Raw genomic sequence first — 16,144 nt, forward strand, 5'->3', positions numbered from 1 at the left:
ATACTTATATACACATACATATGTCTACATATATACACATATATATATATATATATATATATATATATATATTACATTGTGCAAGTTGTGTACATTTAGTCCTGAATGCTATTTTTGTTAAGGACTCGAATAGCTTGTGGAACAAAGCTCCTTCTCATCCTCTCCGTGCACCTCCCAACAGCTAGGCTTATCAATCCAAAAAGAAGAAAGGATTACTCTCTTCTAGATTAATAGGCACAGTAGCATTTCACTGCCAGTTGTACTGTGTATGACTATGTATGTGACAAATAAACCTTGATTTGATTTGATTAGATTTTTGATCTGACTCTAGTGGTTTTTGCGTCTATTTTTATTTGAAGCGGTATTATGATTGGACAGACCATCACTAATTTAAGTGTAAATTGGAGTTGTGATTGTCTGACCTAATGCAATGTATTAAAATATAATTTACTTAAAATATGGAGTGCCACAAAGCTTAGACTTAGTCTTAGATAGTCTGGAATCAATTTTCTTTATATATACAAACACAAAAGCTTGTGGAGGAGCTTTTAATAGCCCTTATCTTTCCAAATTGGTAGCATTTATACAGAAAACTGTATAAACCAGTTGGCACATATGGTTTTTAGAAGACTTGTTCCTGGGAACAAATAACCCAGAAAATGTAAAGTTCCCAGAATCCTAGAATCCTGGGAACATGGAGTCCAGGGAAAATGTGACCCTCAGAAGATATGACTCTGATAACATGGTATTTACAATATATAATCCTGGCAACATAGCACTTTTTAAAGACTTTATCCTGGGAGCAAGGAATGCCCTGTAAGGACCATGTAAACATTGGATCCTGGGAACAAAGGTCACTGAGAACATTGGATTCTGGGAACTCCTAGCATCATTATTAGCATTTTAATAAACTCTTTGTATAACATCTGTCTTAAACTGTTATTAGAAACAAATCCTCTGTGTTGCAGGAGTTTAATCCTGAAGAGTTCTATCACCTGCTGGAAGCAGCGGAGGACCACGCCAAAGAGGGACACCTAATGAAGACCGACATCCCACGTTACATCATCAGTCAGCTCGGCCTGACAAGAGACCCACTGGATGGTGAGTCACATGCACATGTATAGAGATAGAGATGGAAAAGGAAATGGGGCAGGGGTTAAACTGATGAACACAAGAAGCTAGAAGATGTACTACTAATGTATAGGAGAGGGAAGAATGTCATTAAGGAGACAGAAAGAGGGAGAAGTGTTCTGGCATGGACATAATTGGCTAATGTTTAAGGGGTTTGGGGATGATGGCCACAACAGCGTAGCCATTGGGAAGTGCACTTCTCGAAACGCTTTCGGTGCTGGTCCCAAGCCCGGATACAAATAGGAGGGGTGCATCAGGAAAGTTATGTGGCGTAGTCGGATATGCAGATCAGATCTCCTGTGGCGACCTCTAAATGCAGGAGCAGCTGAAAAAGTTATTTAAAAAAAGCCATTAGTTGGTAAATTAGTGGTGGTAAATTAAGTTAATCCCACTACCACTGGAATTCCAGGGATTGAATTCCCAGCAGTGCTATTTGGCCGGTTGGGTCAGACGGCCGGCCAGATGTCTGCATACAGATGTGATTGACAATGTCTGAGGAGGGGTTGGCTGAGACCCTGCAATGGATTGGCATCCAGTTCAGGTGTGTTACTGCATTGTGCCCACTGATTCCAGATAACCTACCCTGTACAGGATAAAGAGGCAGTAAATCATGAAAATGAATAAATGAAAAAAAAATTATAAAACAGACCCAGGCGAGCACACTGTGAGCAAATATAACTTCAAACTTTACAATAACAGTACTTAGATGGACAGATGGCTTATCACTTATGGTAATCTGAATCAGAATGGTAATCTGAGGAAAGTTAGTAGGAAAACAGAAAGTTAGTTACATAAACAAGTTTTTTTTTAAATCTTTAAGTTATAAGGGTTATAAGGAATCAAAACATACAGAACCCTGGCTGCTAGCCATGCTAGCACTGAGCTAACACTTAACCCAGTGTTCCAATATTAGAATGTACAGAATACCACATGCCAAAAGGACATTTTTAGTTTGTCAATGTATTCCACACCCACACAGACTAGCATTATAGCTTCTGTTGTTGTTGTGGTCTCAAGTGCAGCTCTAGTGGTAATCTGCTGCCTCCTATTTCAGTTACAGACTGGTGTTGTGGTGTTCCTTACCGCTTCATTAGCGTTTCTTACTTCGGGTTGAGAATGTTACATTCTCACGTCAGCAAACGTTGATGTGCTTATGCTAAGTTCACACTACACAACTTGATGTCTTGTAATCTTGATGTCTTTTAAGTCATTGTGGTTTTCAAACTACACGATTGATCGACGATAGGGGGTCAGGCACTACACGGTCTATCACCAGGAGGAATCACAGATAAGTCTGTCTGGTCTCCCAAACTACGTTTTGTCATGAAAACACGCGCGAAAAGTGACAAGGGGTTTTAATGATACCATGTGTGAGATGGATCTTTTTCCCTCCAAAAATTGACATCAGCAAGAAGCGAACAATCAAAATAGTTTGTGTGCTGATATGCATCGAAAAAGAAAAGAATCTGGGTGAAGGAGTGGACTGGGCTACGCAGTCTGTTCTGCAAAGAGAGTTGAAAGTAAATCAATATTTTTGCACATGGAACTGTAGCCATGGTTGTTGACGTTTACAACTCATACACCAGCTTTCCCATTACTCCATGTCTTACGTCATCATTGGCTTTACTTCAACACTCACTGCCAGTCACAACCTGATCGCAGTGGTCAAAAATATCATAACTGGTGCCCGGGTATTCCGCTAACACAATAGTGCCGAGATTCTGGACTCCTCGGTTTGAAACTCAGCATTGCTACCGGTCAGCTGGGCGCCATGTAGTGGGCATAATTGGCAGTGCCTGCAGCAGACTAATTGGCCACCGTGTCTGCTAGGGCCGGATGATCGGACTATGTGGGTATGGTCTTCAAATGCTGTGTGAGGTCCCTGGTTAGCAGATAGAGGCGCCTGTGCAGTAAGCATAGGCAAAAAAGGGGTCCGCTAGAACTGTGTCAGAGGAGACGTGAGCAGCAATATACCCTTCTCGAATGCAATCAGGGATCCCCAGCAGCGGAAGACAAATTGACTATATATATCCCAACTATATATCCCCAGGGATCCTTCTGGTCCGCATTCTTGATTTGACATAATTTTTTACGCCAAATGACCTTCCTGATGCAACCCTCCTTATTTTATTCAGGCTTGGGACCAGCACAGAGAGTGGACTGACAAGTGCACTGTCCAATGGCTAGGTTGTTCAGCCACACCCCAAAACATAGCCAATCATGTATGTGTAGACGCCAGACCTTCAGATAGTATGGCAGTTTTAGTGGGCTAGCACCATTTAATTAGCTTATTCTCTTATTTAGACATTTAATTATCTTAATCAAGTATAAAGCACAGTTTTCAAACACCAATCAGGGGTTTTGATTTGCACTCTTTATGGTACTGATTAGAGATGGGACGATCGATCGGCTACGAATCGGGATCGGCCGATTTTTAATCAAAATATGCTATCGGCAATATTTCCTAAAAGTAGCCGATCCGATCGTGTGATATATAAAGACCATGTTAAGTTAACAGCTCAGTGGATTGATCCAGACTTTGAGCTACGAAGCACCAACCATCACATCACCATTCATCAACAATCGTACAGAAACCATCGTGAAAGCTCTTACGATGTAATTTTGCTGATTGTAATATTTACTTTAAAAAGATAATTCAACCCGGTCACATCTGAGTCGATTCTATCAGCACGTTATATAAACTCTTGGTTCACTTTGGTAAATCGTAAGCGGTTCTTACTTGTGATGTAGATGAGAACAGAAGATGTTACAGAGCCAATCCGAGGCAAAAGTTTATTAATTACCAAATTCGTTAGTTCAGGATCATCTGCTGAACTTTTAGAAAACTTTTAGCTCCTTAGACGGAACGAGTCTGACTCGGTTACAGATCTGTGGTAATAGCAGTTTAATTAAGCTTTTTAATTAAGCTTTTTAATGTAAGAGAGTCACACAAAATGTTCTGTAGTAGCTGGTGTTTATTTAAAACCACGACATTTAATTAATAACAGTAAACACGGAGAGATAACTGAGAAGAGAAACTTACGCTTCACATAAAAACGAATCAACTCATGAATCAATGAATCACTTATAGCGATACTGTGAACAAAGCGTATCTTCTAAAGGCACAAACACACACACGCGCGCGCGCGCTGCTCCGGTTTATCTTTACTGTGAGGCTCTTTTTAAGTTTATTTATTGCTAATCCCACGCCCCCCCGATCGGAATCGGCTATCGGCCGATGTCCCTGAAATCTCTAGTACTGATGGTATCTCAGTTCATTCCTTGCCTCGGGTATTTGTTTCTGATGAGGCTTTGATGTTCTCCGTGTTTGTATGAAGGTTTCTTTAGGTATTGTCCCAGCAGTATGAAGGTTGAATGGATTACTCTAAATTGTCCCTAGGCTGACCGAAATTGACCCTTTTCCAAGCTATTGGTCAGAATGATAGAATGATTGTTAAATGGTTTGTGTAAATGTTTTTTTTTTTCATTTTATTAAATTCAAAAGAGCTCATTGTAGGTTGTGTTGTTGTCAATAATCTTCAGGATGACATGTTTGTAAGATGACGTTCTGTGAGCAGCAGCTGTGTGTGTAGATCATGGAAAATACCCAGAATAGAATTTCCTAAATGAGTGGAAACCCTGAGGCGGCTTGTGCTAATGACATAATGTGTGTTTACAAGTTTGTTTTCATCTCATTTAGAAATGGTGAATCTGGACAGCTATGACAGTGAGGGACCACACACACCTGAGACTGATGACTCAGCCGAGGTAAGACGTGTGTATAATTGGTGTGTGTGCTTGATCCTGTTAACTGGTTATTTCCATTCACTAATAAGTGACTGAGAAATAAATGTGGTGTGTGTTTGTGTGTGTGTTAAGTTTTGTTCTCACTGCTGTTGAGAAAATGTGTGCATTCAGGAGCATCTTTTCTAAATAAATGACTGTGCAGTCTCCTATGCTGTAACTGTAATAAACGTGGCATAATGGCTGTATTCAGATGAGTTTGTTCTGAATGCTGCTGTTTGCAGGGTAAGATTAAGGCCATGAAGCCGCCCTGTGAATCCGACTTCCAGACAATCAAGCTGATTAGCAACGGAGCCTATGGGTGAGCACACACACACACACACACACACGGAGAGATGCAAGGCAGCTGGACATCAAAGAAACTAGAAAGCCTAGAAAGCCTAAAAATGAAAAATATAAACTTGGGGCTACAAACAGTGATTGTGATACTGAATGAGTTAATAATTGCGTTCAGCTGCTCTCAGTAGGGGTCACCACAGTGGCTCATTTGTCCACATGTTTTATTTGGCAAATGCCAGATGCCCTTCCTGTCGTAACTTTCCTATTTATCTGAGACTGGGACCAGCACTAGTGACTAGTGACCCAATTTGGAATTCGAACCTCCAGAACTCAGGCACTGCTTTAACCAGCACTGTGACTCCTACCATTATACTTATTTATTTATTAGGATTTTAACATCATGTTTTACATTTTGGTTACATCCATGACAGAAACAGTAGTTACTCATTACACAAGATTCATCAGTTCACAAGTTTAACATCAAACACAGTCATGGACAATTTTGTATCTCCAATTCACCTCAGTTGCATGTATTTAGACTGTAGGAGGAAACCGGAGCTCCCAGAGGAAACCCACGCAGACATGGGGAGAACATGCAAACTCCGCACAGAAAGGACCTGGACCGCTCCACCTGGGGATTAAACCCAGGAACTTCTTGCTGTGAGGCGACAGTGCTACCCACTGAGCCACCGTGCCACCCCCTACCATTATACCACACCAGCTCATGAGCATTTTGATACTAATCAATATTGTTAGACTATTGTTAGAATATTGTTAAATACTGATTAATTTAAATATACAATATTTCAGTCAAGTGTCCAAAAAATGTCCCACACCCACTGTTGAATGATTTTATTGTTAAACATGTCAGTGATCAAATGTCCCTTCACAAAACAATCAAAGTTTTATGGTTTTTGCCATACATTAGGAATCACTGAATTATATAAATATAAAAATATATATAAATATGATAGCTTGGCTGTTTAGCCCTTGCTCGTACACTGATCAGCCATAACATTAAGACCACGTCCTTGTTTCTACACTCACTGTCCATTTTATCAGCTCCACTTACCATATAGAAGCACTTTGAAGTTCTACAATTACTGACTGTAGTCCATCTGTTTTTCTACATACCTTTTTAACCTGTTTTCACTCTGTTCTTCAATTGTCAGGACCCTCACAGAGCAGGTATTATTTAGGTAATGGATCATTCTCAGCACTGCAGTGACACTGACATGGTGGTGGTGTGTTAGTGAGTGTTGTGCTGGTATGAGTGGATCAGACACAGCAGTGTTGCTGGAGTTTTTTAAATACCGTGTCCACTCACTGTCCACTCTTTTAGACACTTCTACCTAGTTGGTCCACCTTGTAGATCATCTATTGCTGCTGTTTGAGTTGGTCATCTTCTAGACCTTCATCAGTGGTCACAGGACGCTGCCCACAGGGCGCTTTTGGCTGGATATTTTTGGTTGGTGGACTATTCTCATTCAGTCCAGCAGTGACAGTGAGGTGTTTAAAAACTCCATCAGCATTGCTGTGTCTTATCCACTCAAACCAGCACAACATACACTAACACACCACCACCATGTCAGTCACTGCAGTGCTGAGAATGATCCACCACCTAAATAATACCTGCTCTGTAGTGATCCTGTTAGAGTCCTGACCATTGAAGAACAGCATGAAAGGGGGCTAACAAAGCATGCAGAGAAACAGATGGACTAAAGTCAGTAATTGTAGAACTACAAAGTGCTCTTATATGGTAAGTGGAGCTGATAAAATGTACAGTGAGTGTAGAAACAAGGAGGTGGTTTTAATGTTATGGCTGATCATTGTATATTAATAAGAATTTCATCCAAACCTAGTTTCAGTGATGTAAGTTTTGATTTGTAATATTTTCTAACTTTAATCTTACCCTTTTTAACAGGGCGGTTTATCTGGTGAGGCACAGAGAGACGCGACAACGCTTTGCGATGAAAAAGATCAACAAGCAGAACTTGATCTTAAGAAACCAGATCCAGCAGGCCTTTGTGGAAAGGGATATCCTCACCTTTGCTGAGAATCCGTTTGTCGTCAGCATGTTCTGCTCATTTGAGACACGCAGACACCTCTGTATGGTCATGGAGTACGTAGAGGGTAAGACCTAGTACACTTCTGTATAGTTGCTGAGTACTAACGGGCTATGCACAAGCCTCTGTCAAACTTAAAACACAGGAAAGTCTTTTACTGTAAACTTCTGTTGTCACCATGCTGAATGTTGTAAATGAGCTGCACCAGTTGATGTCAGCACACTTCACTGAGTGATAGATTAGTTTTAAAGAGACACTCCAGTCGAAATCTCTTTTAATCCTCCAGAGGCACAAAGAGTTACATGTGCACATCTACTCAGAGTTACATGAGTAGTTACAGAGTTACACAATAATAATCCCAGTCTCTAAAACCTTCCAGGGATGTGTGCATGTTTAAAATGCTCATCACACACACACTCTGCTTTTTGCTGCTGGTCCACTGGAGGTTGTGAAGGGTGTGTAATTATGCTGAGTTGTTTGTATTTAGTTTCAGTTTGAGCATCAGAAAGCTGACCATGCAATGTACCATGGTTCCTATCTCTCTTCCTGCCTCTCTTTCTCTCCCCCTCTCCACAGTGTGTACAGTGACACATCAAGTCTTTGAAGCTGTTCAGCTGTGTGTGTGGTCGATAGATAAACACAGCTGATCTCACTACTGTTGGTCACTGTTTACACTAACTCAGCTTCTGTGTAGCTTAATACTTCCTAAAGAAAAAGTTTATATCACTTTCTCCTGTGTGCTCGAGTGGTGCAATGGTCTAGTACACTAGCCCACTGCTGCTGAGGTACGGGTTTAAATCTCAGCGGTGCTATTGGCCAGTTAGGCGTCTGGGAGCAGCCAAAAGAAACAAAAAGCAAAATGTGATTATCATCATTATTATTATTATTGTTAGCCCACTACTGCCCTGTGATGGATTAGTGCCCTGTCCAGTGTGTTCATGCCCTGTGCCCAGTTTTTCTTGGTTTAACTGGACCATCACAACCCTGACCAGTATAAAGCGGTTGATAAAAATAAAATTAAAACATGAATAATTTCTACTTAACCCCAAAAAGTTGTAGCCTAGCGGTTAAGGTACTGGACTAGTAAGCAGAAGGTTGCTGGTTCAAACCCCACCACTGCCAGGTTGCCACTGTTGGGCCCTTAAAGAAGGTCCTTAACACTGAATTGCTTAGACTGTATAATTTAAGTCGCTTTGGACAAAAGTGTCTGCTAAATGCCGAAAATGTTAATGTAAATGTGAAAAACGTAATCAGTCAAGACGTGTGTGATATCTATCTACATACTCATCTAAAACCACTTCTAACTGCAGATAAAAAGGGACTTCTTAAACAATCAACTTAAATCTAGAATTTTAATTCAGTTTTTAATTTAATTGGATGAATAAATTGTATGTGATGGTAAATATGACAATAAAATCATATGAAAAATTATGGTTATTTTAATAACTGGGTGTTTCAGTGTTTTGACAATTTTAATTGTATTTTATTTCCAGTTTTAGTCTCATTGGTAACATTTTGATGTTAGTCAGGTCTCACTTCTGATCGATGCACAACAAAATGTCTCTTTTTGTAAAACAGGAGGGGACTGTGCCACCCTGCTGAAGAACATTGGTGCGTTACCAGTGGAAATGGCTCGACTGTATTTTGCAGAGACCGTCCTGGCTTTGGAGTATCTCCACAATTACGGCATTGTACACCGAGACCTCAAACCAGACAAGTAAATAAAACTTATGCACAAATCCAGTCTCAACTTTTCATCATGTTTTATTTGTACTGCAGTAAGACTAAGATAGAGTGAGAAATGTCAGTAAGTCAACCTGGCTCTTTTTTTAAATACTTACAATACACTCGCTTTGATACCTTATTTTTATTACCTAATTCATAACTATTAATTTTCAAACATGCAATTTCAGTGTCTGGAACATTCTAAAAAAAAGTTGGAACAGGGGAGTCACCACTGATGCTTTCAAGATTGATTACTAGGATAGGTCAAAGTTTTCCACTTTCAACTATTAAGCGAATAGTCCAACAATTAAAAAATGTTTTTAAATGCAGGATTGCAGGGAATTTAAGGATTACACCATCTACAGTACATACAATTTTTCAGTATTCATAAAATCCTGAGAAATCTCTGTGTAAAGGGCAGTGCCGAATACAAATATTGATCTCTCAGACAGCACAGCATTAAAAACCAACAGAACTGTTTTTGTACATAATGGACATCTGGAGGAAAAGGATTGATTGTTACCAACACAAAGTTTAAAAAACAATGTCTGTCATGGTTTATAAGTGTGTGAATGCTTACACATCTGTGAAGGCACCTCTGAGTAGGACATACACATTTTGAGGCAATATATTCTGGCATCTAGATAATGTGTTTTTCAGGGACATCCTGGCTTGTTTCCAGAAAGACAATGCCAAACAACAGCATGGCTTGGTGGAAAAGGGCTCAGGTGCTAGACCGGCCTGTCTGCAGTCTAGACGAGTTTTCCTTAAAAATGTGTGGAGTATTATAAACTCTCCTCTGTTTTTTATTGACAACAGGTTAAAAGGATTTGCAAGTCGGATTTATAACTTAAACTGTAAGACAAGAGACTAATTCACGATAACCACATTATAACTGAAAGCTGTATGTGTCATGGTTTTTAGTCTTCTGATCACATCTATGGGTCACATTAAACTAACCGACTTCGGCCTCTCTAAAATGGGCTTGATGAGTCTCACCACCAACCTGTACGAGGGCCACATCGAGAAGGATGCACGCGAGTTTCTTGACAAACAGGTATTAAATGTTTTTAACATGCTACTGCGCAAAGAAACTCTGAACATAAAAAGTATAAAAGTGTTTCTGCTCTGTCAGGTGTGTGGGACCCCCGAGTACATTGCCCCAGAGGTGATATTGCGGCAAGGTTATGGTAAGCCTGTGGACTGGTGGGCCATGGGCATCATCCTCTACGAGTTCCTGGTGGGCTGTGTTCCATTCTTCGGCGACACAACAGAGGAGCTGTTTGGCCAGGTGATCTCAGGTAAGTAGGGCTGTGTATTCATGCATTTAAGACGATTGATGGTAATATCATTTAGCAAACCAGAACACCACAATTTAGAGCTGTTTTAATGATGCAGTGTTGTGAAAAACACCCCTCGGATTCTCTGTTAGGGCATATTTATCACATTAAATGACATTATTCAACAAAACAATCAAGGCAACTCACACCGGTCAACTACTTTTGGGATCTAGTGGTGCTGTCCACGGGTCGGGCATCTACAGTCATACATGACTGGCTATGTCAGGGGGTGGCTGAGGTGCCACAATAAATTGGAGTCCTGCCTTGGGCCCAGTAACTCTGGGAAAACCGGGACTGCTGTGACCTTGACCAGGATAAAAAGGCAGTAAAATCATTTGGAGTGGGGTGTAAGGGCTACATAGCACACAAACCATGTACCATTATATCCACTGTAATATATGATGGTGGTAGCTTTATGTCACAGAACTTATTTGGCAATCTGGTCAAATGGCAAAACAAATGATGCACAGTACAGAAAGATAGAAACTTGCTCTCTCTCTCTCTCTCTCTCTCTCTCTCTCTCTCTCTCTCTCTCTCTCTCTCTCACTCCATTTCTCTCTCTCCAGTTAATTTGGTAAATTAGAACGGTTAATTTTAATTTCCATGTCATTTTAGTCTACTCACATAGCACTGGGTGTCTCTGGGACTCCAAAGACAAAGTCAGTGTCAACAGAACACAAGAGTTAAGCACTTTAAGAAGAAAGGGTCTTTATCCGTCTTTTAGAAGTGCAGATAATTTTCTACAAAGTGATAAAGGTAGTTTCACCAAATACAAGCACAGGGGAGTTAATAATTAACATTTTTGTTGGGCATCTACAGTCAAGTCGGAAAGTCTGCACACCCCTTTCACCTTCTCCATGTTTTATTACATTACAGACTCATTCTATAATAGATTGATTTAATTCTACACAAAATAGTCCACAATGACAAAGTGAAAGCAGGTTTTTAGACATTTGTGCTTATTTATTAAAAATGTAAAATATGATATGTACACAAGTGTGCACACCCTTTGATATGACACCCAAAAGTGAGCAGAGGTGCATTTTGTTTTCACTGATACTGCTTGAGATGTTTCTACAATGTAATTGGAGTCCACCTGTGGTAAATTCAATTGATTGGACATGATTGGGGATTGCCAACACCTGTCTATATAAGGTCCCACAGTTGACAGTACATATCAGAGCAAACTCCAGTCCATGGGGTCAAAGGAATTATCTGCAGACCTCAGAAACAGGATTGTGTCGATGCATAGATCTGGAGAAGGGTACAGAAACATTGCTGCAGCTTTCCAGTTCCCAAAGAGCACAGTGGTCTCCATCATTCATGAATGGAAGTTTGGAACCACCAAAAATATTCATAGACCTGGCTGCCTGGTCTGAGCGATCGGGGAAGACAGGCCTTGGCCAGGGAGGTGAGCAGGAACCCGACATTCTGGTCACTCTGACAGAGCTCCAGCATATCCTTGTGGAGATGGGAGAACCTATCAGAAGATCAACCATCCAGGCAGCATAAAATTGCATATTTTCTAAACCCTGTTTTCAGGCACAAAAAAAAAACTGTAATAAAACGTGAAGAACGTGAAAGGGGTGTGCAGACTTTCCGGCTTGCTGTACATCCAGGCATGATTGGCTATGTCCAAAAGGGAGAGAGAGATGGCTGAGTCCCCACAAAGGATTGGGTTCAGCCCGGGGTGCGTTACTGCGTTGCATCCAAGGATTCCTAAGGAAACTGGGCCAGCCCCAACCCGAACCAGGAAGAATTGATGGCAAAACATGAAAAAGAAATGAAATGAAAAAGTACATGCAGGGTTTTTTTGTCTTTAAGGAAATTAATGTTAGATGCAGGTGTTTTTTCTTTCTTTTTTGTCTTTAAGGAAATTAATGTTTAGTTACATGAAATAAAAGTTCCTACAATGGCATTCATGTAAAAACGGTTGGTGGGGTTGAATACTTTACAGTAGTGTTCAAAAAAATAGCAGTGACTTTAAAAAAGTGAATAAAGCACAAAATCATTATAATTTATTTTATTTCTATAAATGCAAACGCACTGGAAATACTACACTTTCAATTCTAAATCAAAACATTAACAAAATGTAGCCAGTTTGTGTTCATCCTTTACAGAAAGTTAAGAAAAATGAATATTAGGCTGTTCAAAAAAATAGCAGTGCCAGCATTTTTCTTTAAAAACTCAAAAAATGTATCTATAACATGAAAAAATGTTTGAGGTTTCACTTTACTTTAAATTACTGAACTAATATTCAGTGGCATAACAATTGTTTCCGAGATCTGTGTTGCATGGAGTCGACCAACTTCTGGCACCTCTGAACAGGTATTCCAGTCCAGGATGATTAGACTACATTCCACAGTTCTTCTGCAATTTGGGGTTTTGCCTCAAAAAAACGTGTTTCAGACGTCAGCCCACAAGTTCTCTCTGGGATTGAAGTCAGGGGATTGGGCTGGTCACTCTATTACCTCAGTCTTGTTTGTCTGTAACCAAGGTCATTGTCATGTTGAAACACCCATTTTAAGGACATTTCTTCTTCGACATAGGGCAACATGATCTCCTCAAGTATTCTGATATTTAAATTTAAATTGATCCATGATCCCTCGTATGTGATAAATAGGCGTAACACCATGGTATGAAAAACATCCCCATATCATCATTTTGTACCACCATGCTTTACTGTCTTCACAGTGTACTGTGGCTTGAATTCAGTGATCGGGGGTCGTCTGACATACTGTCTACGGCCACTAGACCCAAAAAGAACAATTTTGCTTTCATCAGTCCACAAATGTTGAGCCATTTCTCTTTGGACCAGTCAATGTGTTCCTTGGCAAATTTGAACCCATTCAGGACATGTCTTTTTCTTAACAACGGAACTTTGCAGGAGTTCTTGCTGGTAAATTGGCTTCACTTAATCATCTTCTGTACTTACTGGTAACTTCAGATGTTCCTTGATCTTTCTGGTGGTGATCATTGGCTGAGCCTTTGCCATTCTGGCTATTCTCTGATCCACAGTAGTTCCACGCTTCTTTCTGCGTCTTTCAGGTTTTGGTTGTCACTTTAAGGCATTTTAGCTGAGCAGCCAATAATTTGCTGCACTTCTCTGTATGTTTTTTCCCTCTACAATCAACTTTTTAATCAAAGTATGCTGTTCATCAGAATAATGTCTGGAACAACCCATTTTACCCAGTATTTCAAAAGGAAATGAGCTATGACCAACCTGTGCAACATTTGCCCCCCTCCTACCTTAAATAAGGGACAAAATTGACACCCGTTCTTCTGCAGAATGAATGACTTCACCAATTGAACTCCTCACTGCTATTATTTTGAACAACCCCCTTTCAATCAATGCTTCAATTACTCAGAATGAGTGGGATGCATGTCCTAATTGTTGGGTTTGTTTTGTTTTCATTACTCTACTACACTTTCAAGTGAATTTTTTGCTATGTAGAAATATCACTTCTACTAAAAACAGTGATTTATCAAGTTAATGGTGTTGGACTGCTATTTTTTTGAACACTACTGTATATACGGAGAATGATGTCTTGTTAACACGTAGCGACAGAATTCTCACCATTCTTCTGATTCATTTGTCGGTGTGGAGATCTTAAAATACTACTTTTCTTCACTCACAGTTGATGCCTGATCACACTTCATGTACAGGCGTGTAGGTTGGAGCAGATTGGTGCTACCTAGCAACATCATTGCCAGGTTCAACTGCAAGTTTGTTAACATTTGCATCAGCCATGCCAACTCTCAAAAACAAACAAACAAGCACGGGATTTGCTAGTAGCGATCGTTTGTGCTGATGGAACAGTTCTCTTAAGCTGTGCTAATTATAGCATGGAGTTTGCTCTGTTCCTCAAGTGTCTGTGTTTGTGTCTAGATGATATTGCCTGGCCTGAAGGTGATGAAGCGTTGCCTAGCGATGCCCAGCACTTGATTTCCACCCTGTTGCAGACAAATCCACTGGTGCGATTAGGAACAGGTATGTTAAACTCTGATGGATAGATGCAATAATTGATGGAAGGTTGCTATGATCACTGAATGTTATGATAAATGGATTTGATAGATGGGTGATATGCTAAGTAAATTGATTCTGTGATGTATAAGATAAGATAAGATAAGATAAGACTTTATTGATCCCCTTAGGGAAATTAACTTGTTACATCAGTATGAAGACAGGAAAAACAGAAAGAAATACAACTAAGTGAAAATATTGCACACATAGTGTGTAGTTATTTACTCCAAAAAAAACCTAAAAAATAATATATACATTAGAAATATGCAAAATATATTAGTTTATTGCACTTATTGTAAATAAATTACATATTGCACTTGTTATTACACCATGAACATGAAAGAATAGGTATGGGTGACATTATTATATATTATTACTGTTGTAAGCTCTGATGGCTGTGGGAATAAAGGACCTGCGGTAGCGCTAATTCTTACACAGGGGGTGGAGGAGTCTGGTACTGAAGGAGCTTGTTAGATCTCCTACAGACTCGTGTAGTGGATGTGTGGTGATGTCCAGGATGGATGACAGCTTGGCTATCATCCTCCTTTCTCCCACCTCCTCTACAGGTTCGAGAGGACAGTTCAAGACAGAACTCGCTTTCTTGATAAGCTTGTTCAGTCTTTTTCTGTCTCTCTCCGATATTGCACCACCCCAGCACACCACTCCATAGAAGATGGCTGATGCTACCACAGTGTCATAAAAGGATCTTAGCAGTGGTCGGCACACTCCAAAATACCTCAGTCTCCTCAGTAGGTGGAGGTGACTTTGGCCCTTTCTATATAGGGCATCCGAGTTGCTAGACCAGTCCAGTTTATTATTGAAGTGAACACCCAGGTATTTGTACTCCTTCACCATCTCAATGTCCAAACCCTGAATGCTCACAGGTGTGGTGTGATGCAACTTTTTCCTGAAGTCGATAACCAATTCTTTAGTTTTACTGGTGTTAATATGAAGCACATTCAGTTCACACCAGGTAACAAAGTCCTTGATGATACTCCTATATTCTGGTTCGTTCCCATCAGATAAACATCCAACAATGGCTGTGTCGTCCGAGAACTTTTGCAGGAAACAGTCTTGTGTGTTATGTTGAGGTCTGAGGTGTATACGGAAAAAAGAAAGGGAGAGAGGACAGTCCCTTGCGGTGCCCCTGTACTGCTAACCACTACGTTGGACACACAGTCCTGAAGCCTCACGTACTGTGGTCTGTTGAAGAGGTAATCAATCAGCCACGCGGTGAGGTGACGGTCAACTCCAGCTACCCCCAGCTTCTTTCCAAGTAGTGATGGTTGTGGCGTGTTGAAAGCACTGGAGAAGTCGAAAAACATGACCCTCACAGTGTTCCCAGGGGTGTCAAGGTGTGAGAGGGATCTGTGTAACAGGTGGATGACTGCGTCCTCTACACCAATGCCAGTTTTGTAGGCAAACTGCAGGGGGTCCAGCATTGTATGGCTGCTACAGTGACTATATTAATGCTGTATGATTGATGGGTGGTTGCTATGATGTATGGATGGATGCATGCTATAACAGTTTAGTAATACTGACAGATGCCATGATACATAATAATTGCTATTGATGCTTTAATGTACAGTGTGGACTAAAAGTCTGGTGAAAATGCTTCTATTTTACATCCTATTTGTGAAGCATGCCCAGGGCTCTAGACTAACGTTTTGCACTGGTTGCACTGGTGCACCTAACTTTTTTTCTTAGGTGCACCAGCACAAAAGTTAGGTGCACCCAAATTTTCGACCGCATCGCATTTAACACCGCAGTTTTAC

The 16,144-nt window shown here is 40.4% G+C and overlaps 1 protein-coding gene across 1 annotated transcript in view; it reads left to right on the top strand.

Annotated features, from left to right (window-relative positions):
* mast1a (microtubule associated serine/threonine kinase 1a) overlaps window positions 1–16,144 on the top strand; it is a 125,537-nt gene that overhangs the window by 85,499 nt on the left and 23,894 nt on the right. Inside the window, exons 10-17 of the mRNA XM_063010894.1 lie at window positions 969–1,101; window positions 4,832–4,899; window positions 5,160–5,236; window positions 7,139–7,347; window positions 8,859–8,997; window positions 9,930–10,062; window positions 10,141–10,306; window positions 14,235–14,336. Coding sequence (XP_062866964.1) covers window positions 969–1,101; window positions 4,832–4,899; window positions 5,160–5,236; window positions 7,139–7,347; window positions 8,859–8,997; window positions 9,930–10,062; window positions 10,141–10,306; window positions 14,235–14,336 — 1,027 coding nt within the window. The remainder of the gene's footprint in view (window positions 1–968; window positions 1,102–4,831; window positions 4,900–5,159; window positions 5,237–7,138; window positions 7,348–8,858; window positions 8,998–9,929; window positions 10,063–10,140; window positions 10,307–14,234; window positions 14,337–16,144) is intronic.

The sequence above is a fragment of the Trichomycterus rosablanca genome, chromosome 15 (genome assembly GCF_030014385.1).
Source record: "Trichomycterus rosablanca isolate fTriRos1 chromosome 15, fTriRos1.hap1, whole genome shotgun sequence".
Classification (NCBI taxonomy): Eukaryota; Metazoa; Chordata; class Actinopteri; order Siluriformes; family Trichomycteridae; genus Trichomycterus; species Trichomycterus rosablanca.